The sequence below is a fragment of the Electrona antarctica genome (genome assembly GCF_951216825.1).
Source record: "Electrona antarctica genome assembly, chromosome: 12".
NCBI classification, from domain to species: domain Eukaryota; kingdom Metazoa; phylum Chordata; class Actinopteri; order Myctophiformes; family Myctophidae; genus Electrona; species Electrona antarctica.
The window spans coordinates 13,821,335-13,848,546 of record NC_136793.1 but is presented as its reverse complement, the minus strand read 5'-3'; the positions used below and the strand labels follow the sequence as shown (position 1 = coordinate 13,848,546).

At 44.4% G+C, this 27,212-nt stretch overlaps 1 protein-coding gene and 1 long non-coding RNA gene across 2 annotated transcripts in view; one reads left to right on the top strand and one right to left on the bottom strand.

Annotated features, from left to right (window-relative positions):
• LOC306933480 overlaps nucleotides 1-21,951 on the top strand; it is a 24,080-nt gene extending 2,129 nt beyond the window's left edge. Inside the window, exons 2-3 of the long non-coding RNA XR_013791233.1 lie at nucleotides 107-198; nucleotides 21,119-21,951. This is a non-coding gene — a long non-coding RNA (uncharacterized lncRNA). The remainder of the gene's footprint in view (nucleotides 1-106; nucleotides 199-21,118) is intronic.
• Nucleotides 5,855-27,212, bottom strand: part of LOC306933479 (hyaluronan and proteoglycan link protein 1-like) — a 24,920-nt gene continuing 3,562 nt past the window's right edge. Inside the window, exons 2-5 of the mRNA XM_079515726.1 lie at nucleotides 11,185-11,294; nucleotides 10,478-10,724; nucleotides 7,331-7,633; nucleotides 5,855-6,865 (exon numbers count right to left, since the gene is read on the bottom strand). Of these exons, the coding sequence (XP_079371852.1) occupies nucleotides 6,573-6,865; nucleotides 7,331-7,633; nucleotides 10,478-10,724; nucleotides 11,185-11,294 (953 nt within the window). The 3' untranslated portion in view covers nucleotides 5,855-6,572. The remainder of the gene's footprint in view (nucleotides 6,866-7,330; nucleotides 7,634-10,477; nucleotides 10,725-11,184; nucleotides 11,295-27,212) is intronic.

Below are 27,212 nucleotides of genomic sequence, written 5' to 3'. Positions count from 1 at the left end.
CTGGCCACATAAAAACACAATTTTAACACTTTCTGTACACTTAAAAAAACAAAAACAAAAAAACAACTGTATCCTAGTAAAATCAGAGTACCTGATCATGTCTTAGGTGGTCCCGTCTATCTATCCATGGGTTCCAATGTTTGATCCTGGCTATCACGTGCACTACAACGGATGAAGTCAAGTAGAAGACAGCTCAAGGTAGGACACTTTCTCTCCTTCTTTGCTTGCGTGTGTGTGTGTGTGTGTGTGTGTGTGTGTGTGTGTGTGTGTGTGTGTGTGTGTGTGTGTGTGTGTGTGTGTGTGTGTGTGTGTGTGTGTGTGTGTGTGTGTGTGTGTGTGTGTGTGTGTGTGTGTGTGTGTGTGTGTGTGTGTGTGTGTGTGTGTGTGTGTGTGTGTGTGTGTGTGTGTGTGTGTGTGTGATTCAAGCTGTGGTACTATTGCTGTCATTTTGAGACCCAGTGGACGATCTGGATGGCAGGCAGAAACATGTTTCTTGTTCTGGATTTGAAGGCTGATGTGAATCTGTATTGTGTGGTGTGTCATGTTGTGTTGTGATCTGCCGTTGAAGGTAGTGAGTTGTAACAGGACATGGTATATGTGCCCCTGTTGCTCAGTGGCGCTTTGAATCACCCGGAAGACTGCCGGAAGTATAATTTTAACTCGATGGCTCGAGCGAGCGGAAGTTTAGCCTAGCCTAGCCCCGGACCTCAAATTTGAGGTCCGGGGCTAGGCTAGGCCAGTGTACTCTCTGCTGCCCCATCTGGCGGAGTCAGGTTAAGGCTAGGCTTACGCACGTGACATCATGAACGTCCGTCCACCTCCATGAAAGTGCTGCAATTCCACATTTTGCCAGTAGGTAGTGGCAGCTTCAACGTTGGATAGCCTTACTGGGGGCTTGCAGCCCCTACATCCAAACAGAAATGTCCTATTTGATTGTATTAAACATCGTTAAACTAACCAACATTGCAGCTGCATGGAAAACTTGAATTATCCTCTATCTGTAAAGTTTTTGTTTCTTAAAAATCCACCATATAACATACTAAACTAGTGTTACACAAAAGTAGCAAAGATAGCAGATCTGCAAACCCACAACGCGTTGTGAACTTGTGCAATGGCTATTTTTGCTCTTTTTTTAACTGTATAACTAGAGAGGTCCCCGTGGGGCCTCTACGGCGGTGCCCGTTGGGCACTGGCCTACTTGGAATGATGCAAGTTGGAAATGCATGCCCCACCCAGATATTTTCCGTATGTTTCTCTCTATGTCCCTTTATTCCTATATATGGAATTCTGTGTCAGCCATGCCCAAATATGGAGTGTTGGGGACTTTAGGATTAGTGATGGGAGATTAATCGGCAAACCCATTGGTATCGGCCGATATTGGCCTTAAACCAATTAATCGGTAATCGGTATCTGTAAAATAATATATCGGATTTAGCAGATATTTAATTAATTATGTTGAAAAATAATTTAAAAAAAATGCCTTTTGTGACGAAGGCTGCAAATTATATCAGTGTTTTCTGGGGAAGCTTTCAAAAAACATAAAAAAAGAAAAATACTACATTCAAGCTGTTGGGATATGAGCCAACATTTCAATAACGGTGCATCCCTAGTTTTGGAATAAAGAAGCATTGCTTTTTTCAAATCAAGATTTTTTTCAGAATGGCCAAAATAATATAATAATATAATAATATGTTTTATACAGAATGACAGAATGAGATCATATCGACATCGGTTATATCGGTTATCTTACCGGCCATAATAGCAATTAATTGTCTCATCGGTACATCCCTACTTGGGATGTCTGAACAGGCCAGCTTATGGAGTTCTGTGTCAGGCATGCCCAAATATGGAGTGTTGTGAGGTCAGAACAGGCCAGCTCCATATATGGACCTTGGGCAGGGGCCCGGTCCAGAGACCGGGCAGAGGCCTTTTTGGGGCGGTTCTGGACAAGCCAAATTTGAAGTCGGTGGGGCGAACGGTTCTCGAGTTACGTGGATTACAGACGCACGTACACACAGAGACTTAGTGCATTTATAGTAAATTGAAAGTGGTTAATTCAAAATCTCCAAAGTAACTTGCATAACTAAAGCCCAACACACACCGTCTGTGAACACCGCGCGTCAATACAGCCGCCTCCGTTATTTTCAATGAACCTAACCTATCCCACACCGGCGCACCCGCTTCACAGACGGTGTGTGTTGGGCTTTATGCTGTCGAATAATTGAAAAAGTAGAATTATAAAAAAAAAATGTAAATACTCAGGTAAAGTAAAAAGTAACACAACATTGTGGAGCACTATAGGGTAGAATGTACGTAGTTACACCGATGATTAAAGGTACTTGCACGGGTGCTCCAGTCAGATAAAACTTAACCGTAGCAACCTTCACTTGTGAAATTCAGATGTCTCGTGTTCAGACACCGGAAAACTGTCTTGAGCTCGGTTTTCTCTGGTATTTTAGACCCTTTCTGGGTGGCTTCTCCCCTCTAAATGGATGGATTCACTTTTTTGTTTTGCTGAGAACATGTGTCCATGTTACTTGTGTTTGGTGTCTGCCTTGCCTTGCCTTGCCTTGTCTGTCTGTCTGTCTGTCTGTCTGTCTGTCTGTCTGTCTCTGCCTGCCTGCCTGCCTGCCTGTCTCGTCTGTCTGCCTGTTTGCCTGGATGCCTTGACTCCATCTAATGCAGTGTCTGTCAAATCGTTCATTACCCTGGAATTCTCCCATGTAACGTAATCTCTCTAACAAATGAGTGGCAAGCATGACAAATGTCCCGGTGGTTGGGGATTTGTCTCCCCTTGAACCCACTTATAGTCATATCCCACAAAGAGTGGATTACCTCCCCACACAACCCCCCGACAGTGTCCAACTGCACAATCATGTACTTTTCCACAGATATTTGAGGAAAGCTGAGACCACATACTTACATGCACACACATACTTGCGTTTTACATACCTACATGTTACCTGCTTAAAACAAAAAGATTTTTGAGTGGTGCAACCACTCCTATAGACAGCTATGTGTGTCTCTGGCTGGCTGGTTGGCTGTGTCCCTGGCTGGTTGACTGTCCGAGCACGAAAATAGCGTTTGGTTGGTTATCACTACCAAGTGTCACTGTTGCGCAGCCTAACACACACACACACACACACACACACACACACACACACACACACACACACACACACACACACACACACACACACACACAATGTATATATGATGATTTCGGGTGTGACAGTACAGTACAGTACAGTACAGTACAGTGACAGTACAGTACAGTAGAGGGACCCCCTGGGGACCCCCACACGGTAACACTGTCATTTCTCAACCATTTCGGATGCAGGGCGGCTTGCCGGGACTGGGCCGCCCCCCCCCCCTGGGCGCATTCCTGGGGGTCTGGATGTTCCGGGGACCCCCACACGGTAACTCTGTCATTATTGGACCGTTTCGGATGTGGGGTGGCTCGCCGGAACCGGGCCGGCACCCTGGGCGCATTGCTGTGGGTCTGGACCTTCCGGGGACCCCCACACGGAGTTGCACCACTCACTTCACATTTTTGTTATTTTGTTAGAGCACAGTAGCCTATATTCTGATAGTAATCCTCCTGGCTATAGACCGTTTGTTAATTACGTTTGTCAACTTCAGCCAATCAGTACCCATTTATCAGCTTAAATTGTACGCTTCAAATCAATGTTCCAGTTCCAATTTTGTCTGCTCATTTTTTGTGGCTTATCACAAGAGCTGGAGAGACATAACCCTCTAACCCTCTTTTTAATGTTATTGCTTTCCAAAATATTCTCATTATTATTTGAGCGATAGACAGACAGTATGACTTTAATATCCCTGAGAAATTAGAATTGCGGATTATGAAAAAAACTCAAATACAAGTCACAGTTTATTTGAATAGTTTCTTTATTTTCAGCTCTGTCGGTTGTTGTTCAAATGGTACATGTCATTATACAAAAAATTACCTTCGCCAACATTTTGTTTTTGTGTGACATAAACATGATTATGTTTCAGTTCATCAGTTGTAGGACTTGCTTTTAGTAAACAATATGACGGCAGCTTTTACACGTAAAACCATCAGTAAGTGTATATATGTCAGAGACGGAGACCAACCGGGGCTATTATGAAATACGAGAGCAATTGGCTTTTAATCAGTCTTCATTGACTATGTATGACCTATACTGTTTATGTTTACACTTTTCACACATTAATTGCCCATGTTGTGTCCACTCTCTTCATTTTAACAATTTGTGTTGGCTTCGATTTTCTCTATGAGTCATTGTTTTCTTCCTGGCGAAGAGGAAGACATTAGCTCAGACCCAGCGTTTAGCGCAAAGTGTGTGTACATAACATTTAGAGAGGATATACTGGTTGTAGAAGTATGGTTAGGTAGACCACCCATGGGGGGTTGTGGCTCCCCATCAGCTGGGTCTTTAAGAGATCTTTAGTTTTTTTATTTTCTTTTTTACAGCGCATAACTTCACAAACATGCGATTAGCTAAGACCTTTCTTGTCAGCTGCCTGCATGGATCTCCACTCCAATAGCGGTTCAGTTTAACACACAACGTACACACCTGGTGCTATACTTCCAACCAAAATGTCAGATTTCAAATGTCAGTTTGTGAAGAATTGTGGAAAAAACAAACATTTTGGACAAAGGGAACTAGGATTTGAACATGACCATGACTTTTTTTTCTTCTGTTGCTGACACGTGGGTGAAGTTTTCTAGCCTAATTGCCTCAATATCAATAGGCCAATTAAACAAATTGCGCAAACAGTTTTGATTGAGACAAAATTGTCTATAGAAAACAGAATTAGTGACAAACATTAGACAAAAACAAAATACAAATTTGTTTAAAAAACAAACAAACGTTACAATAGTAAAAAAAAAGAGAAAGGTTTTGTGTAGCTTTTGATTATCAATCGGTAGCTATATAATGAGTGACAGTCCAAGACATTACATTCAGCTTCTCATTAAACAGAATTGCAAATGATTTCATCACAGCTCTTGCATTTTTAGAGGTTGAGAGAGAGGGGGGAGAGAGAGAGGGGGGGAGAGAGAGAGAGAGAGAGAGAGAGGGAGAGAGAGAGAGATGGATAGAGAGAGGGGGAGGCATATGGTGAGCAGAAATAAAAAACAGATATTGTTGCAGTAACATGTTGATGTCCACAGCAAAACATTCTCTGCATTGCATATAGAGAACAGCGATTCTCAACCTGTGGGCCCAGGGGCCCCGTGGGGGTATTGCAAGTGGGGCCCTCAACTAATAGGCTCTTTGCACAGCAGTCACACGTTAGAAAAAAATTGGGCACTCTTCCTTTACTTCCTTCACAGGTCTTACCAATCATACTGATTAAGGTTGTGGGGGGGGGGGGGGGGGGGACCTTGAATAAAAAACAGAGACAAAAAAGAAAGAAAATAATTGAGAACCACTGTGCTACACTAAATGGAACAGAGCCTTATTTTATTTTCTAAGACCTGTGAAGGAAGTAAGGTTGACGCCCAGTTTCATTCCAATGTGGACGCTGTGCATAGAGCCTATTGTGCAAAACACAAACTAACTTTAATATTGGTTCCATTGATCCAAGACATGTATCCATCAGCAAATGATTCGGCTGCTGTGTTAAGTGGTCAAATGGGTGGGCCGCAAACACACTTTGAGATATTCAAGTGGGCCCTGAGTCAGAAAAGGTTGAGAACCGCCGGTGTAGAGCATCGTTCCAGAGTTCATTCAGATCTCAAAGCGATATACTGTAGGCTATATCGTGGAGGACCAATCAGGACCGATATACTGTAGGCTATATCGTGGAGGACCAATCAAACAGCGATATACTGTAGGCTATATCGTGGAGGACCAATCAAACTTGGATGTTTCTCAAACATCAAGTTCTTGTCTCTGTCATACTGTGTTGACTTTTTAACCAGCAGTTTGTGTAAAATTAAATGCAAAAATAAATGAATGAAAATATAAATGGCTACAACATATTACATTGATTTCTGCGGTATCAAGAGGAGCTTAAAAAAACATTTATTTTGTTTGTTTTGTAAGAATTAAAACAAAAGGTTATCACAGCTTCTGAAAGGCAACAAGTTCATGCTAGTTACGTTCGGACGGTTATCTGCTTTTACTGGTTGTAGATCAGCGATTCCCAACCTGTGGGCCGGGGGCCCTTTGTTGGGCCTTGAGGATATTGCAAGTGGGTCCCCAAATAATTGGAAAAACCAACTAAGATTTTATTGATAACATTAATGTAAGAACAAATCTTGAAAAATGAATACCGATACAATAGCAACTTGAAGTATAAGTTCTATTGATCAAGCCAGAACACCAATCGATCGATCATTAAAACAAAACTGAACAAACTGAAAATGTGCACCAACACGGCATGCCTTTCGGCTGTCGCGTGGAGTGCTCAGATGGGGTGGAGGCCGCAAACGCTTTCGAAACCTCCGAGCGGAGCCCTGATCCAGGAAAAAAAAAGGTGTGGTTGGGAAGCGCTGATTGTTCTATAGATGCTGTTGCTCTTTGGTGGGTGTGTGGCTTTCTTTAGCCCTTTCTTTAGCAGCATCACTGCTGAGCGGGCTCGAAGCAGTAGACGCCGTAAAGCTGCTGCTGTTTGTCGGGGTAGCCCACCAGGCGCACGGCCGCATCGGTGGGACTGCAGTTCTTGCGGGGCCGGGAGATGGGGTAGCGCACGCTGCCGTCGGCCAGCCAGCCGGCGTCGCAGCGGTCGTAGCCCTGCATCTTCCAGGCGGCGTACATGTGGCCCACCTTGGCGATCTCGCTGCCGTCGTCCACGCAGGCCTGCACCGCCTCGTCGTAGGACAGCCTGTGGGGCTGCACCAGCCAATAGAAACGTCCTGAAGGGCAGAGAGAGAGAGAGAGAGAGAGATCTCAGTCGGAATCCTTTCAAAATGTATTTAATTACAGTTGCTACTTTCGATTGGACACGTCATTATGTCCAAAACTGTTACTTTTCAGGATTAAAATTCAAAAATAGCTAAAATAGCAGATATACAAGTAAAAAATGTGTCACATAGTGAATTTGTGACATGTTTTGAGCTTGTGGATCGGCTAGTTTTGCTACTTTTGTGTGACACTGTAGTATGAAGAACTTCCAGCCAAGTAGGGCATTCATTTACGAAATAAACATAAAAAGTTAAAATCTGGAGATAAAGCGGTTTCTGCGACCATCTGTACTTCAGTAGCCGACTTTCCACCACTTGTTTCTGGAGAACAACTAACAAACTATAAAAAATAAAAAAAAAGAGCCGCTTCGACGTGTTCTGCTTCACTGCTGCCGTGACAGGTTAGTGTTTACTAACCTGTCACGGCAGCAGTGAAGCAGAATACGTCGAAGCGGCTCTTGGACTTGTCGCGGCGGCCGTAGTTCCTGAGTCCGGCTCCGGCGTTGGTCCCGCCGCAGGGCTCGCGGGGCTTGGTGATGGGGTACTGGACGGTGCCGTCGCTCAGCCAGCCAGCGTTGCACCAGTCCAGGCCGATTCTCCACGCCTCGTACAGCTGGTCGAAGGAGGCCACCACCGCGGCCTGGCCCACGCACGCCAGCTCCGCCGCCTGGTAGTTTAGGTTGTAGCGGGCAACGCCAGGGCTGTAGGGGAACACGACACCTACAAAAACAAACAAAAAAAGTATAAAATTAAATGAAGTCATAAGTCATTTTGTCTTTAATCCATCTTAATATAGAATAGAGTCACCAATTATTTTACCCCCCTTTCTCCCAATTGAGATGTAGCTTTTTGTACGCTTTATATAGATCTGAGCCACCAGCACCGTGGTGGTTATATTTGGTATCCTTGTGAAAGATACAGAGTGCAGCATTAATCCTAGCCCCACACATTTGTCACTGGCTCACCTGCCAGTGAGGAGCCCCCATCCTACTAGCGCCTCCATCATACTCCAGGGCACAGGAGTAGGTGTAGTGACAAATGTCACCCTCCCCTGCCCGGTTTCCCTTCCCCCAACACGACCACTGTGTTCACTTCATATAGACGCTCAGTAAGCCAGATCCACCGCGGTGGATGCTAACCCCCATAGACTTCATGATGGTGGCCAGTTGATTGCACCACATTTACAAGATTCAAAATGTAATAACATGATATAAAATGGTCAGAATTCAGAATGAACTTCTGTACACAGAAACAAATCGTCCTTTTTTGATGTATCCATTTGTAACTCAGAGCATGTACACATGTCACCAAATGGACCCGTCCATTTGGTTTACACTCTCTGAGTTAAATGAACACTGAGGTTTAGACTAGTGTACCCCTTTTTTAAGAACTGGACAAGCACTGGGTTTTTCCTTTCCCAGGCCCAGTCTCTCACTGTGACTCTGTATGTGTCTCTGTGTGTATTTCTATACACTTATGCTGATTTATAGCCATTCAGTCTCCCGGGCCGGCCAGTGAAGAATGTGTGTGGTCCCTTGAGTCCCTGCCTGGGTCCATGTCTCTCCGGGGAAGCTGGCATGCATGCCAAACTCCAGGGCTTTTTATGTTGGCAAGTGTATGTAGCCTTATTAGTCAGGACCAGTAGCTTGGTGGATGTGGAGCCGTTGAAAGAATCGTTGTCTTTCCTGAACGGACAGAACCTCACAGACTGCCTCTATGTCTGCATGGATTCAAGTTCTCAGTCGCCTCGGCTGATTTCAGTCTTTTTAAAGAGCATTAGAACGCAAACTATAGCAGTAGAAGACATGTTCAGAACAGAAGCATCTTCCATTACACTCTAATTGACCTGGATATTTCATAAAAGCAAAGGTTAAAGCCTCAATCTATTATACAGTGACTGGTTGACTGCAAGAATATACTTTATAGGTTTTAGAATGACAATACCTCATAATCATAATTCTTCCTAATATTAACATTGTTTAGGACAGACAAAATGCATTGCTTGTGTGAGGTCGCCTTTGTTTCACAAATCACAGTTTGGGACTTGAACTAACAAACATTTGTCAGTCGTGAGATTATTGCTTTGGTCCCTGCGTCTTTTTCTGTCCGCTCTAAAGCACAGCTAGAACTTAAGGTGGTTTCAGTATCCAATTGTTGCTTTCTTAAGCCCGATTTAAACTTTTTGTATTTCTACATTGCAGTATTGATACTTTTACTTAAGTAAAAAATGTGAGTACTTTTTCCACCGACTTTTCTACTTTTCTCCAACGTCTGAGTGTACACTAGGCGTTACCACAGCCTTCACAGGTAATCCCACAATCCGTTTGGCGATTTCACAAAGTAGCTGAAACAGCTGTGAGGCAGAAACATCATCATTTTTCTATGGCTGGGATTCAGGATTCCTTTGTGGCACACCTGCTATTTAATATATTGCACATGCATGTCCGGACAGCGCCCAAAATGAATCCTTTACAAATGTGGGAAAACACCCTCAATTAAATTTGGGCAGTGGCTATCTGCCGGCTCTAGGGGCAGCGGTGTCTTGAAGTGAAATGGTTTACGACCATGAGTTTAAAAAATAAATATTATATAGCCTATAAACCCTGGAAAAAGGTTTTGGGGTGCGTTTTTTAAGAGTGGAAAAGGCTTATTTAATTATGATGCAAAATGTGCTGAGCCAGGAGCTACAGTATGAGTATGTGTTTGAGGAAATTACCTGAGCTGAACGCGTTTGGGTTTACCAACGTTAACATGCAAACAAATGAAATCAGGATCAAATCCTTATGTGGCCGACTGGGATAAAACAACACAAAACGGTCTCCTTTCTTTGTCTTTAGTCTCTCTGCAAGAAACCAGTGAAAAGAAACCAATGTTTTCAATAATAAAGAAAAGAGAAAACTTCCCAGAGAAGTTTCGAAGATTTCGAAGATTTCGATTTATGTCGTGGCCGGCCTGAGCTTTTCTTTGGTCAGAGTTTAGACTCATTGGGCAGTATTATGCGTGTCTTAAGTACCAAGTCTTATTACTTAACTTAATACCTGGAGGCGTGATCAATGCCATTTGGCTATTCTGAGTGGCCAAACAGCATTGGCCACGCCTCCAGGTCTTAAGTTAAGTAATAAGACCTGGTAATAAGACACGCGTAATACTGCCCCTTGACTCATTGAATGGCAGTAAGCTGTGCAACAATGGTTCCTAAACCTTTCATATACTGTATGTTGGTTTGTTGGCTAATGAGTGAGAAAACAATGTTGCACATATAAGCTAATCATCTGGGGACCATCTTCTAGAATAACTTGGAGACCATTGGGAACCACTGATGTACAGTATACTGTGACATTTAAGAGGTTTAACGCACAGCGCGATGAGTGCGTGCGTGCGTCCACCACAAGTAGCATGCGTATCTAAAAAAAACGCATGCATAAAACTTGCCGTGTGCGTCACCGAGGGCCCGGGGGAGCGCGGCAGTGTCGTCGGGGAGCGCGGCAGTGTCGTCGGGGAGCGCGGCAGTGTCGTCGGGGAGCGCGGCAGTGACGCCGATCGGAGCGTCGGTAGACTCGGTACCTTCGGCGGTGGCGCCGGCGTCCGCCTGGACCTCCAGGGTCACCTGCTGGAAGGCGTCGTCGATGCCGTTGATGACCTCACAGTGGTACATGCCCGCGTCTTCCGTCTGGACGTCGGTGAGCACCAGCGTGGCGTCCTCGGCGTCGGCCTCCTGCATGTAGACGCGCTCCAGGTAGCGGCCGTAGCTCTTCTTGTGGAAGCCCATGCTGATGTACACGTCCTGGCCGTCAGGCTTGCCATCCACCACCTTTAGGTCAGTGATGGGGAAAAATAAGTTTACTCACGTTTCTTACTCAAGTAAAAGTATTAATGCTGTAATGTAGAAGGACTTTGTTGCAAGTAAAAGTCTGCTGTTCAAAATTGACTTGAGGAAAAGTATAAAAGTATTGGTTTGATGGTTTCAAAATGTACTTTAAAGTACCAAAAGTAAAAGTGCTCGTGCATAATGTCAATTTTCAAATGGCCGAAATGTATATAGGGTTAATAGTGGTTAATGTATGTTTTGTAATAATAATCAAAATCTACATAGTGACTAGTAACTACAGTTTTCAAATGTAGTGGAATAAAAGTACAACCTTTGGATCTGAGATGTAGTGGAGTAGAAGTAAAAGTATTGGAAATTGCAAATACTCAAGTAAAGTACAAATACTTGTTGTAATTGTACAGTACTTGAGAGTAAATGTCCTTAGTTACTTTACACCACTGACCTTGGTCCACTTGACGCGCAGGCCCACGTCGGCGAACGGGCTCTTCTCGACGGCGTGTAGTAGCCGGCACGGCAGGGTGACGTTGGAGCCCGGGGCGGCGAACATTGTCACTGAAAAATGAAAAAACAGAGAGACGAGAATAATTACGTTCAATTCCCCCCAAAACACACTGTGGAGAAGAGTCGAATAGTGAGAATCAGATACGGGTATTTTGGAAGTAACTATGATACTGGAATCCACACTGATTATTTTTTTCCCCTCACTTCGCTTATCAGTCTAGTTAACCATGTTGTTTCGAAGGGGCGGGACCAGGCCGGGACACTAGCCACCCAGGCGCCGCGGCTTCTGATTGGTCTGTGGACGGGATAGAGCCTTTCAATGCGAAATTGTAGTCTCTTTCGGACTTTCCTACATAATTGGTGCCGTTTGGAAATCTGGCTCAAACAGGAGCATAGCCAGACAGAGAAGCAAAGTGGAAAACAAAAAACTAATTTGCTGAACGAGCGCCTCTGCCTGGAATTCAGGCTAGTAACTTTGGCCTTTGTTATGTTAGCCTGATATCATCAAGGTTTTACGTGCGGCGAAAAGTCTGGTCTTCGTTCAAAACGGACTAGTGTGATGCGGTATGCCAGTTGGGTGCAATGGGTGCAGTGCACAGTATATTGTTCCCCCACATGAATGCAAAATCGAGCAACCTGATGTCGGCCAGTCGCTACTAGTAGTAGTTAGACAAAAACAATTAACACACACAGTACCAAACAAAGTATAACAAGAAGTACTCGAAGTGAAGAAACGTGTCAGATTCATACAGTTACTCATGGCTGAAGGGGAATCATTTTGGAGGAGAATGGGCTGCATCCATATCCAGCTCTCAACCGGATCAGACAACCGCAAAACGAGTTAATTCCAGTCTATTGTTATGTAACATTTCGTCGGGTGGAAACCTCATATGTCCAAAAATGGCACTTTTCAGGATTCAAATAAAGGAAAAAAAGCAAAAGTAGCAGATCTACAAGCTCAATATAAGTTGCTTCGCGCCGCGTTTCGTGCTTGTGGATCTGCTACTTTTGATGCTTTTGTGTGACGATGTAGTACGATCAAGTAGGGCATTAATTTAAGAAAAGAATATAATATAATATAAGAGGTTTCTGCCCGACAGCCACGATTTGCATAACTCAAAGCTATTCCCCGAGAAGTACGTCTAAATCCACCAGCTTTAACAGGTTAAACGTGTTGGAGTGTGTGGCAGGACACAAGAAATAATGCGTGTCTGGAAGAAAAAAAAAGTTCCTATCAACTTTCTCTATAAACACCATTCACAATCTACCATTTCCTTATTTATAAAACCCACAGAATCCTCTAAATACTGGGATTCATCAGTCAGCACTTTGCACTTGATCTTGGCAGTATTTGGAATTTGTAGCGTTTCTCTCAAACTCTCTGATGTGGCCATGGTACTGTACTGTACTGTACTGTACTGTACTGTACTGTACTGTACTGTACTGTACTGTACTGTACTGTACTGTACTGTACTGTACTGTACTGTACTGTATTTGCCGGTGCTGGAAAGTAACTGATTGCATTTACTCAAATGCTGTACTAACGTACCATTTTGAGGGACTTTTACTTGTCCAATTTGAAATACTTTATACTTCTGCCTCTTGAGATGTAGTGGAGTAGAAGTTCTACTCCACTACATACAGTACTAAATATTGTACTCGTTACTCCACAACAATTATTTGAAAACTTTAGTTACTTGGATTAATATTTTTTACGATCCACACTTAACCAAATAATCCCTATTACTTCTACTCCTAATTATTTCAGGCTTAAAAAAAAGGAAAAGTAGCATATCTACAAGCTCAAAACGCGTCAATTGGCGCCGCTCTTCAAGCTTGTGGATCTGCTACTTTTGTGTGACGCTGTATAGGATGATCAAGTACTATAGGGCGTTCATTTACGGAAAAAAACACACAAAGTTAAAACACGGGGACAGGAGGTTTCTGTCCAACCACATTTTACTTGTAAATCTTTTGATCTACAAGCTGAGGCCATGCAGTATGCTGTTCTAGAACACCGCAGCATTGTTTCTAGGGCCTCACTCAGACCTTTGCAGCATTGCTGCATGCTTGTTGTATGAATGCTGTGAGTGTCATGGCCGCCCCAATGCATTTCCAATGGAAGTCACATGGTTTGAGGACTACATTTTGGAATACAAGCTGTTGTATGGCTTTCGGCTGTGTTTCGACTGCGCCCCTCCCCCTCATACAACACAAGTGTTGTGTCAGACCATGTGACTCCCATTGGAAATGCATTGGGGCAAGCTGTGTCACACCCTTTGTATACAGCAAGCATACAGCAATCTGTTGTAAAGGTCTGAGTGAGGCCTATAGCTGCCACGCTGTTTCTGTTGGCGCACAGAGGTGCAGCATTGTTTCTATAGCTGCCACCCTGTTTCTGTTGGCGCACAGAGGTGCAGCATTGTTTCTATAGCTGCCACCCTGTTTCTGTTGGCACACAGAGGTTCAGCATTGTTTCTATAGCTGCCACCCTGTTTCTGTTGGCGCACAGAGGTGCAGCATTGTTTCTATAGCTGCCACCCTGTTTCTGTTGGCGCACAGAGGTGCAGCATTGTTTCTATAGCTGCCACCCTGTTTCTGTTGGCGCACAGAGGTGCAGCATTGTTTCTATAGCTGCCACCCTGTTTCTGTTGGCGCACAGAGGTGCAGCATTGTTTCTATAGCTGCCACCCTGTTTCTGTTGGCGCACAGAGGTGCAGCATTGTTTCTATAGCTGCCACCCTGTTTCTGTTGGCGCACAGAGGTGCAGCATTGTTTCTATAGCTGCCACCCTGTTTCTGTTGGCGCACAGAGGTGCAGCATTGTTTCTATAGCTGCCACGCTGTTTCTGTTGGCGCACAGAGGTGCAGCATTGTTTCTATAGCTGCCACGCTGTTTCTGTTGGCGCACAGAGGTGCGCGTTGCAGACGTTTTGGCGTGGATATTAATAGACCTCAGACATGCTTGAAGGCCTGGCGGAGCCGTCCTCTCTCTGCACTATAGGCAGCGGTGGGAAAAGTACTCGCATGAGTTTTACTTTAAATAAAAGTATCAACATTGCAATATTGAAGTACAAGTAAAGTAAAATTCCAGGAATTCCAAATGTACTTGAGTAAAAGTACTTGGTATCAGAAATGTAAGTAAAAGTACTCATTATGCAGAATGTCCCATTTCAAGTTTTCAAATGTATAAGAAATCTTTTGAAAATAGACGATCTACAAGCTCACTTTTACTTTAGTAAAAAATGTGGGTACTTTTTCCACCACTGGGTACAGGTCCCGTTGCGCTGCTCCCATGCAGGGGCGCGAAGACCTGGTTACCACACTGCTCTGATCTGTCATCTCTGAGTGTGTTGACACCAGAGTAATGTAGTAAGAGAGTGGTGACACGCTTTGATCTCGCCGCAAAGCGGGTGCCTATGGGCGATAGTTCCAAACATTGCTCCTATGGCTGGAACTATTCCATTGAGATAGAATGAGCACTTCCGCATTCCATTGTTAGGCCTCACTCAGACCTTTACAGCGTTGTATGAATGTTGTGAGTGTCATGGCCGCCCCAATGCATTTCCAATGGAGGTCACAGCTTTCAGCTGTGTTTCGACTGCCCCCTCCCCCTCACACAACACAAATGTTGTGTCAAACCATGTGACCTCCATTGGAAATGCATTGGGGCGGCCATGACACTACACAACATTCATCCAACAAGCATACAGCAATGCAGTAAAGGTCTGAGTGAGGCCTTACAATGAGAGTCAACGGGAGTGTCATTACTCTCTTACTAGATTACTCTGGTTGACACTACACACATGCAGAAGAACTGGGAGGCGGAGGTGCGACGGGTGCGCTGCCTGGAGCAGTGTGGTAACCAGGTCTTCGCTGCAGGGGCACCTTGACCTGACAGGACTGTTGGCATTTAATTTCAGGGGTGTTGATTTGTGTTAGAGACACACACACACACACACACACACACACACACACACACACACACACACACACACACACACACACACACACACACACACACACACACACACACACACACACACCACCACCTACCACACAGGGGTGTTGGTTGAGGTCTAGTGCAGTTGTTCCCAAACTTTTTTTTGTTTAGCTTGAGAACCAAAAGAGACATTTGATGTCTCTCTCGGGACCCAAACTAGTGAAGTGTGTGTGTGTGTGTGTGTGTGTGTGTGTGTGTGTGTGTGTGTGTGTGTGTGTGTGTGTGTGTGTGTGTGTGTGTGTGTGTGTGTGTGTGTGTGTGTGTGTGTGTGTGTGTGTGTGTGTGTGTGTGTGTGTGTGTGTCGTCCCACCCAGGCAGGGTCAGGACCACCTGTGCTTTGCAGTAATAAGCCTCTGATGTGGATGGACGTGATCTTTGACCTCCACACAGCAGGAACAGCCTCTTAAGTATCGGTCCTCTAAGTGGAGTCCACGGACCCCTCTGACCCCCCCAACCACACACAACACATCCTATTGGTTTATTCCCCTGGATGCTAGAATACTGATAATAGCTTCAGCTGTGGAAGATTATATCGAGCCAAGCATCCTCACTGATAACTGAATAACTGAAATACATTGGGAAGACTGTGGTGTGCCTGCACAAATCGGAGGATTAATAGGAATTGGATCTAAAATGCATGTTGGATTCCAACTGCTACTGTACATGCTAAGTAACACTACAATGCTGCATTTACTGAGCAACACCCCCAAGCCAACGGGGTCTTCATCAGGATTTGTTTTACCTGGAAACAGGAACATGGCTTGAAAGGTTGCTTTCTAGTCGACTGGTGTAATCCAGGGTGTGTGGAGTCTTTGCCCGGTACCTGGACGCTCAAACCGTTGTTCTCTCGAATTCGAGTTGTTGTGGAAGCTTGGAGAGAGAGAGGCGTGCAGACATGCACTTTGCCTCTTGTGCTCTTTATGACTAAAGGCCTAAAGCACGGCTCCAGCTATACTGCACAACCCATCACATTGGCCTGGCCCTGCACAACTCATCAGTACACTTATGTAAGGGTTCACACAGTCCCTGCTGCACATTACAAGGTCAACCCCAGGCCTGGGCCCCTTGACTCAATGACTTCTAAGACATGGAACAAACTGCTAACTGCCGCCCCAGCATCCTGCATAACCAGCCTAATGTACAATATGCCTAAGGTCATTATGGGCCATACTGTACACACATAGCTGAATGGGCAGTGAGGCCCCGTCTCGGAAACAGAAGATCCGGGGTCCAATTCCAGACCCTCGCACACGTCAAGGTGTCTATGAGCAAGACAGCTATTAGCCCCTAACTGCTCCCCCACTGAGCCAGCCACCAGCTGGGGTGAAGTTGAAAGATGAATTTCCCTCACCGGGATTAACCAGGTCTCCCCCTTTCCCCCCCCACACATACCTGTGGTACACTAGCCTTCCCCAGCCAGTGTGATTTCTGGTCTAGAGGGGCGGATTCAAATTTGCCGGCGAAAACAGCCGGTGGATCTTATAGAATAGAGCACCGATGTCTGACGTCACTTTCAGTAGAGGGCGCCTATACACAGGTTCATGTATTTTTTTATTTGCAGTGAAATCTCCATAGGGCGATTTTAGGTCGCTTCATATAAGAACTGTGTTTGAAAAATAAACCGACCACCCCGGCCTTTCTGTCAGGGGAGTGGCTGTGCGTCGTTAATGATGTCCATTCATATTTAATACAGCCAGTTTGTGGAGAAAATGGAATTAATGTGGCCGCAAAAGCCTTGAAACTACATATGAAGGCAATGTCGCTGCTAATATACGTCATGCTCAGGTGTCAACACATTGCGTTCCTGAGATTCCTCGTTGACGTAAGCTCAACTGGTGGTGACTCGACTGGTACTAACCACGAAACATTAAATATCAATAAAATAAAAATAAACGTAATTAACATTCGGTTTCTGTTGTGCGACGGGCAGATGCAGCCACCCTGCCTACCCGGAAATGTAGTCTCTGGGTTGTTTGAATCGTTTCTAACGCTTATTTTGTTACTCTTTGGGTATATTTGTACAGTTCCACCTTCAGTCGATGCTTCATATCCATATGAGTGAAAAGGCCGGGGTGATCGGTTTATTTTTCAAACACAGTTCTTATATGAGGCGATCTAAAATCCCCCTATGGAGATTACAATGTAAATAAAAAGTACACGAACCTGGGGACAGACGCCCTCTACTGACAGTGACGTCAGGACTTTGTGCTCTATTGGTTCACCGCTCTGTGTGCCCGATTCTGTGTGCCCGATCCCCTCCCCTCCCCACCCCACTCTTCCTCTCTCCTCCCTGGTAGTCCCACAGCAGAGACACTGACATCACCATATTTGGAGCGACGCTCCTCTGCACTTATTAGTTATTGGTTAGCGAAATACAAGGTTCACTCCCACTCCAATGCCACATTTCCTGGCTTGTTCGCCCAGGCTTTATTTTTTTATTTTCTTTTGAAACTAAAACGCCTGCGGTCCCTGAGGCTAGTGGTACACATACTGGGATCCAGGGACTCTCAGGGCTCCTTGGGGGGGTTCTAAATTGACCCTTAAAAGTCGGACACTCTGACCGTATGGACCTGCCCCCCGACAGGTCCATTTGGTTCCATTTGTATACGGTCAGCGTTAAGGTGGGGTTTGAGCTCCACTGCCCTATACTTAAACAGGACCACCCCCCAGCATCCTCATTTTCCCCCCTCTCATATGGTTGGAGGTTATAACTAAGCAGCATAATGACACCAACCTGCCTCCAGTTAGTTTGCACAGAGACTCCACAACAACCAGCCGAGGAAACTGTTCCGCCATGGTAGACCCCGCGGTGCTCTCACTCTCCAAAACCTTTCCCATATGGACCATTATCGTCAACACAGGAATCACTACCAGCCGCTGCTGCTGCTGCAGGGTCCCTGACTTCCATACCCTTCCCCCCTCCCCCAAATCACCCCCTAAACTTTACTTTAAAGCAGGGGTCCCCAACCTGTGGAGCTACTGGGCACCCAAATAATCGGTTTAATGAATTTTACATTGGAAAAACAACAAAAAAACATGGCATTTTCTCTTTAAAATCTTGAAAAAATGATCATTAAAATAAGCATGCTCTGAAAAGGCATGCGGCATGTGGCGAACACTTTCGAGATTTTCAAATGGGCCACGATTCAGAAAAGGTTGAGAACCCGACTTAAAGGACCACTTCAACCTTATCTGGCCTTCACAATATCAACGTTTCGGGCCATTCATACCGAGCAGGCGAGCACTATAGACCATTGAAACCCTGATGTCACTGCCACTAGAGGGCGCTATTCCCCTTGTTCGAGGGGATTATTTATTGTATTGAAATCCACACAGGGGTATCTTAGATCGCCTAATATAAGAACTGTGTTAGAAAAATAAACAAATCATCCCGACTGTTTTACTCATATGGATATGAAGCATCGACTGAAGGTGGAAATGTACAAATATACCCAAAGAGTAATGAATAACCGATGCCACCGCCTGACAGAAAATCCTGGATGATTTGTTTATTTTTCTAACACAGTTCTCATATGAGACGATCTAGATAACCCTGATAACCCTGTGGGAATTTCAACACAGAAAATTACCCCAAGAACCGACGGAATAGCCCTCTAGCCGCGGTGACGTCAAACTTCCGTGCTCTGTAACCATAACTATAAAAATATAGTTTTACAAATCGTCAAGCGGACGGTGAAGTTCACAATGCAACTGTACCGAATACGACCTAGTTATCATTCTAGTCATAGCGCTCAGTCTGAACGGCCCGTTTAGTCGGCTTTGCTCCAGAAGGATTCAATTAGCAGAACTTAAGCGCTGCTGTTGACAGAGTTAATGAAAACTCACTCCATCTCCAGACCCAGACGCCTTGTGGACCACCACAATCTTCAAACCCAAACATATAGGCTAACCGTTAGCAGACCCCCACACGCCCTGTGTGTGTGTGTGTGTGTGTGTGTGTGTGTGTGTGTGTGTGTGTGTGTGTGTGTGTGTGTGTGTGTGTGTGTGTGTGTGTGTGTGTGTGTGTGTGTGTGTGTGTGTGTGTGTGTGTGTGTGTGTGTGTGTGATCGCGCGCACGTTACAACATAATCCCTAAGAGGATGACCATAGTCCTACTCCTGCTACAACTAATTGCATCACTCAGAGAGAGGGGAGCGTGTTGTGTTTTAATAGAGTGTCGGGATGGATCAACTCTCTGGTAATTAACGATGACTCACAACTGGTGGAAAAAGAACTACGCTACTCGGATTTACTACTTGAGTAAATGTACTTAGTTACTTTCCACATCTGGCTACCACCAGTGAAGGACAGTAACAAAGTGCATGTACTTGAGTATTGCACTTAAAAGAGTAGTTCACGGGTACAGGATTTAGTTCCGACACTATTATTGGTCCGACAACCTACCTCAAACCCTGAGGCTGAGCTCAGACCTTTACTGCATTGCTGTATGCTTGTTGGATGAATGTTGTGTAGTGTCATGGCCGCCCCAATGCATTTCCAATGGAGGTCACATGGTTTGACACAACATTTGTGTTGTGTGAGGGGGAGGGGGCAGTCGGTCACAGCTGAAAGCCATACAACAGACCATGTGACCTCCATTGGAAATGCATTGGGGCGGCCATGACACTCACAACGCTGTAAAGGTCTGAGTGAGGCCTAACCATAATCACAAGCACGGGAGCAGTCCATGTTCGAGCGGTAGTCCGATCATGTAGGACTAATGCTCTGTCGGAGTTTCCATCGGATCCCTCAAATACACACCCCATGAAGCCTTGAATAGAGGTAATGTGCATGCAAGTGAGTGGCAAATCGAGTGGCGAAGTGAGTTTAACGTTGGTTAAAGTTGTTTAATGCAATCAGATAGGACTTTTCTGTTGTTTTTTGCCACTCAGTAGGCGTTCCCGCATAACGTCCAAGTATGATGATGATTATGATGATATCACGTGCTTACACTGTTTTTGTCACATCCCTAATCCATTAATGTGATGATCAGATACCGTCATCACATTATTGGATTATTGGATATTCTTTTTGTTTCTGTATTTACTTTGGTAATACGCATTTGTGTATATATATAATAGCATATATGACTTGCTTTCCACTATTTCAAAGTACTTTTGACTCCACTACATTTCAATGACCTGGCGAAATTAACCAATTCAGCCCTATTTGAAATATAGTGACAATAGCAGATCTCACAAGATCACAGGTCAATTTTCGTAAAGAGTAATATTTGACCAGGAGCATTTTTTGAGGTTGAGAACGCCATTCAAAGTACTACAGTAGGTTGACAGAAAAGAACAGGCGGACGCATGCCACTGAGTTGAGTGGAGAAATGGTGCCATCTATTTGGTATATTCTTTGAAGTACTGGACTCAAAGACGATGAGTCAGTGGTGGACTGTAGCCAGTGAACCACTAGCTACAAGTACAGTTTAATAGTGTTGGACAGTGTGGACCAAGGGGCCAGTGAGGCTATTCAACGTTGAAGCTCTGGGCCCTAGTGGTAGGAGGAGGGACTACAGGCGGACCCGTGTATTCATGACCGGGAAACCCCGTGCAGCTGGGCTTTAACATTGAGCACTCGGTTGCACTTCCGCATTTGACCACCAAAATTTGGTGGTCAAATGCGGAAGTAGACGTTCTGAGACGGTACTTCCGGCAGTCTTCCGGGTGCTTCAAAACGCCACTGAGCAACTTCCACTGGCATGAATAGCTGGGGGGGGCGGAGCTTCGCGCCAGTTCAGTCTCTATCCTTTTATATACTCTATGGTGTGGACACTTCCAGAGTGTATTGGACGGCATGGACGCCTCCAGTGGTGTAAAAAGTAACTTAAGTAGCCTACAGTTACCTTTCATTTTTTTTTTCCATAGAGTGTTGGAAGGCATGGGCACCTCAGAGTGACTCACACACAGCTTGTCCTGCTTGGCTGGAATCATAAAACCCATGCCTGGGTAACAATGTCTGACTGAAGCCCCACAAGGATCCACTGTATGACTCAACAGCTGACGACTTCCACACAAACATGTCGGGTGGAAACCTTGTATGTCAAAAAAACGTTCCTTTTTTAAAACATATGTATCTTGTATGATGAAGTAGGGCAGGGTTCCCCAATAGGCGGCCCGCGGGCCATTTGCGGCCCGCGGAGCGCCCCCTTGTGGCCCCTGGAAGAATTTCCAAAAAATAAAAGTTTTTTGTTTTATTTTGGGGCGGTGTCCCAGATATAAATGGCATTAAATGGGGGTCAGTAGCCTATGCATGTCAAACTGGGCACACCCTCAAGGACCACTGGTGGTCCCCGGACCACTGGTTGAGAACAATTTTTAATTAATTAATGAAAAAATAAAAAACCCAATTTTTCGCGCCTGCGGACTCGGTTCCCCAGCCTGGTTCCCTAGTCAAAATATGGCCCTTGAGGAAAATGAATTGGGGAACCCTGAAGTAGGGCATATATAAAAAAAATGGAGATACAAGGTTTCTGCCCAACGGCAATGTTTTCCAAGTTGTTAGTGAGAGCAGACCTGAGTGAATACGTACTGTACATTAGAACACTCTGCCTATTGACATCACACTGACTAACGACATCATTAGTGACATTTAAATCCTGTCTTAAGAGCCCTCTTTTATTTGAACGTTTATGGATGATTGAATATAATTTACTGGGTTTCATTACTTTCCACCTCTGCCAGATTCATTTTTTACTTTTTCTTTTTATCCCTAATGTTTTTTTTGTCTTTCTTTCCAGTGTTTTTATTTGTTTGATTTTAACATTGATGTGTGTGGGGGCAATAGGGAAGATTGGGAAAAGAATAACTTTATTAGGAAAATAAATTAAGATAAACATGTAGGCTAAGTAATTTGAATCCATTGTTCCTTGTGCACTATTAATTGTCCTGTTATTTGATTCTATTCTTTCTGTGAAGCACTTTAACCTTGTTAAGAAATGTGCATAACATTATTTATTATAATTTTGATTGATTGATACATAAATACATATATACATTTAACTCTGTTTTGCCTCGCTAGGTGGCAGCAGAGTGTAGCTAAGCCTTGCCAAAGGATTCTTTGATTTTTTTTTTATTTCCTTTTTACCAGCCTCCAGACCACCATTGTAACGATCAGCAATTATTAGCATTAGCTCACGCTGTTTATCTTTCGCAGAAACGTTAACATGTCGGTACGAATATGTACGTAGCTGGCGTATAACCTCCCATAGGCGGGGGGTACGAATATGTACGTAGCTTGCGTATAACGTCCCATAGGCGGGAGGTATGAATATGTACGTAGCTGGCAAATAAAGAACGTTAACGTTATTAACATGTTTGATCACATACGGCAGTACAGTCAAAAGAGCTTTCAGTTGTGGTTGTACTTGTAATTAATCAGCAATGCATGCGATACATTATACAACAGGTAGTTCCGACCAAGCGATCTGACTGGCTGAAATAGGCTCTCTATCCGCGCACCCAGACCCATAGAGAGAGAGAGTAGTTTGATCTCGCCACAGAGCGGGATGTTGCCTCCTGTAGTTCCAAACATTGGAACTTCCTCATTGAGATTGAAAGAGAACTTCCACATTCCGTTAAGTGGCCAGGCTAGCAGTTTGCAGATGTAGCAGCTCAAATCTGGCATTCAAAATATCTTAATTACAATGTGATTGACAGTTAAGTTTTGTTTCTCTGGGGGTTCAGTTTGTGAAAAGTTGTCTTGGCGCACAGCCATCTCACTGTTGGGTCTGGACTGGCTGAGTAAACAGGGACTCAGACCCCATCATGTATTTCCAGGATAACAGAGATAACACTCGCAGGAAGGTTGGTATTTTGAGAGCAAAATGCATGCCCCACAATATGAATCCGTCTTTTGTTTCATTTTATGGTAACTGTTGTATAATTGCTATTACACTCGAGGCCGGCTTTACCGTGCTTGTTGGCACTTCAGCGATGCCAATTAGTCACGGTTAAAGCCCACCCTCCTGTGTAATATTGATTTATATTAATTGCATATCGGTAAAAGCTCCGGTAGAAGCAAAAATATATATTTACCGAAAAAGGAGTGGCGGGGTCTGTGGGCAGCGGATACCACTCCCAGGGGGCTCCTTCCACGGAGCGCGATGATTGGTTGACGCTCTGGGGGCAAGTTGGTATAGGGCATAACATTCTAAAGGTTTTTTTTTTGGTCCTAACTTACAAAAATTGAAACTTTGTGCAACTGTTGCATAGGCTTTCTAGAGGGGGAGGGAGAGGGAGAGAGGGGGAGAGATAGAGAGAGGCGGAGAGGGAGAGACAGGGAGTTCCAGAAGTTGTTGAAAGTAATTCTGTACTTGGCTAGTGACGGCTACCATAATTACCATCGTTGCCAGTGATATACGACCCCCAGCAAAGTGAGGCCCCTCTGCTCTCATTAAGTAGGCCTTACAGTCTACAGCGTGGCCCCCCCAAAGGCCCCAGCCAACTGAAGTGCTCTGTGGCTTCTAACTAACTGATATAATCTGCTCTCCAGGGGCCATGTCCACAGATGTTATTTATTTATTTATTTGTGTTGCTCCCAGCGCCTTTCTGCCACGCATTTCTATAGACTCAATTGTTTTACTTAAGAAAAAGTATCCATACTGCAATGTATAATTACTCGATCCATTACAAGTAAAAGTCCGTAATTCAAAATGTACTTGAGTAAAAGTACAAAAGTGCTGGCATCAAAATGTGGCTAAAGTACCAAAAGTAGAAAGTATTCACGATGCAGAATGTCCCATTTCAAGTTTTCAAATGTATACAACTATTTGTGAAAATACCGTATTTTTACAAATGGCCGAAACGTATATACTGTAGGGTTGAAGTGTTTAGTGTATAGTAATCAAAGTAACTAGTAACTAAAGTTTTCAAATAGTTGTAGTGGAGTAAAAGTACAACATTTGCCTCTGAGATGTAGGCTAGTTGAGTATAAGTAACAGTACTGGAAATTGGAAATACTCAAGTAAAGTACAAATACCTCAAAATTACTTAAGAATAGCACTTACTGTAAGTAAATGTACTTAGTTACTTTCCACCACTGGTAAAGATTCACTAGACTCACTAGAATGCTCATCTTCCCAGTTCTTGAGCCCACTCTATTTTTTTTTGCAAGCTAGAGCACCCTGGGCACTTATAGATAGAAAAATAGATATTTTTCATCACCAGTGTCACGTTTTGATCCTGCCGGCTGTGCGTGACAAACAAGCGCTCATTTGCCACGTGACGTGGAATCGTTACGACCATGAGAAGTCCATGTTTACCGTTGTTTTTCAGCCAAGGTATTTGTGCGAATACCACAGATGACAGGACCTTTTGAGCACTGCAACCAGTGGTGGAAAGTATATTTACTCAAGTATCAATTTTGAAGTATACTTTTACTTCACTGGAGTATTTCCAATGTTCAATATACGTTTACTTAAACTCCACTACACAAAACGAAACTAAATAAATAATTACTTAGATTTTGATTATTATTATTATTACAAAACATTAACATTAATCACTTCAGCGCTATTTCAACTTTGGCTATCTGAAAATGGCAGATCTACAAGCTCACAACGTGACAATGTGACAGATTGTGAGCTTGTAGATCTGCTATTTACGGGTACTTTTACTTTTGGTACTTTAAGTATGTTTGTACTTTTGTTTGTACATTTTGATTAACAGACTTTTACTCGTAACAGAGTGTTTCTACATTGCAGTATTGATACTTTCACTTGAGTACTTTTTCTACCCGCTGACGGCAACAGGGTTGATTGATGCTTCTGATGTTTGCGGACGTCGACAGACGCGAGCGCGCGAGCGCCTCGTCGCGGTCGCGACATCCAAAGCCTCTGCTCGTAAAACCGCTTGCCGTGGACGTCGAGCCCCCCTAAAGCAACAGCCCGGCGTGTGTACTCGGCCCCTCTGCAAGAGAAGGAAGCCCTTGTTTGATTTGTCGGTTCATGTGTCACACACGGCTGCTTATTTACACAGGACCGCCTGGTGGAGGTCGGAGGTCAGGGGTCAGAGGGGGCCGTCTGACTGTCAAATGGCTCATTACCTCATTACCGACCCTATCCCCCCCCCCACACACACACACACACAGAGACACAAATAGTTTAAGTGGGTTAACCACTCATGCGCTTTTTGCCAGTAGTTGAATTTCTATATACGTATGTGAACACATGCAGGTCCATTCAGTTCCATGTGTACACTCTCAGAGTTACAGACCTGTATGGTTCCATTTGGTAACCCCCGCCTCTCGAGGAACCCTGAGGGTCGCTGCCTGGACCCCCACTTTTAGAACCACTGCCCAAGTAATATAGTTTGGCTTTTTTTGAAGATGACAGATGTGCAAGTGCACGCCACCCACGTCGCCACGCGCTTCATTATGTGCCAGTTTCAAAAGACTGCGAATCGCTTCCACACAATTGTGAAAGATTTTGACAGAGCGATGCTACGCCTATAGCATGATTAAGAGAGAGGACATCGGGCACTGAAGCAAGACAAAGGTAGTATATAAACACGTGTGCAGGAAAAAATAATGGTAAAAAATGAACACCGCAGAAACGGTAGCCACAAACCCAGTGGCGTTTTGACTGCGCACAATTCTCTCTAGGCTCGTGTAAAAAGGGCCAGCGCTGAAGTGATTGAAAACATGTGTCGCGTCGGATACACACCGAACCATAAATTGACAGTAGCACAACAATGAATCAACATGCAGGCAACTGTGTAACCTAATTATGTCACCATCGCCAATTTAACCACTTAGTCGTAGCCCATTTAGACCCGAGGCCGAAAGAAAAATGACTATATACTGTACTGTACATAGCAACAGCAACACCAACATGGGTTCCCATCTTGAAAGGTATATAGTACAACAAGGGGTTCCCGTCCTTAAAGGGGTTAAACCCCTGGTTGACCATAATGAGGTTGAGTCCCTCAAGACTCTGTATTTTCTGCTATTGTGGGGAAAGCTTTCGCAGAAGATAGAATATCTACTGGCTCACAGCGCATTACATTGCATCGTGTTGTGAGCTTGTAGATCTGTTATATTCTGCGAAAGCTTTCCCCACAACTCAGCTTCTGGGGTTTTAGTGATTAAGGGGGTGCTGGGCGGTACCGGAATGGCCTGCTTGTGTCACGTACTATAGTACGTACTATTATAGTACATACTATAGTACGTACTATTATAGTACATACTATAGTACGTACTATAGTACATACTATAGTACGTACTATAGTACGTACTACCATACCGTCTGGTACTATAGTGTACTATTATAGTACGTACTATAGTATGTACTATAATAGTACGTACTATAGTACGTACTATTATAGTACGTACTATAGTACGTACTATAGTACATACTATAGTACGTACTATAGTACGTACTACCATACCGTCTGGTACTATAGTACGTACTACCATACCGTCTGGTACTATAGTACGTACTACCATACCGTCTGAGCCAGACTGTGCCGGCACGCACGCACGCACGCACGCACGCACGCACGCACGCACGCACGCACGCACACGCAGACGTCACCGCCGGTCAGCTGTCGTTGCACATGACATTCCCACTTATATATATATATATATATCTATATATATATATCTTTTTTTTTAATGACATCCTACAGCGTTTAGCGGCGTCCAGCTTGTGTCAACATGGGAGAAGGAATTAACGAGCACAGCTGGGACTCCCAGCCGCCCCGGATAACTAAAGAGTCCTAATGTTACAACAACTCCCACAAACCTGCTGCTCTCTCTCTCTCTCTCTCTCTCTCTCTCTCTCTGTCTCTCTGTCTCTCTGCTGTCTCTCGCTCATCAATTACAAACGCAGACGGTGTAGGAGGCTGCGCACGTGTTGCAGCGTTATATGTGCACGTGCGCGCACACGCACACATGCACACACAGACACAGACGCACTAAGCCCTGAGGTCAATTCTACAAATGCCTTCTAAACCAATTCTC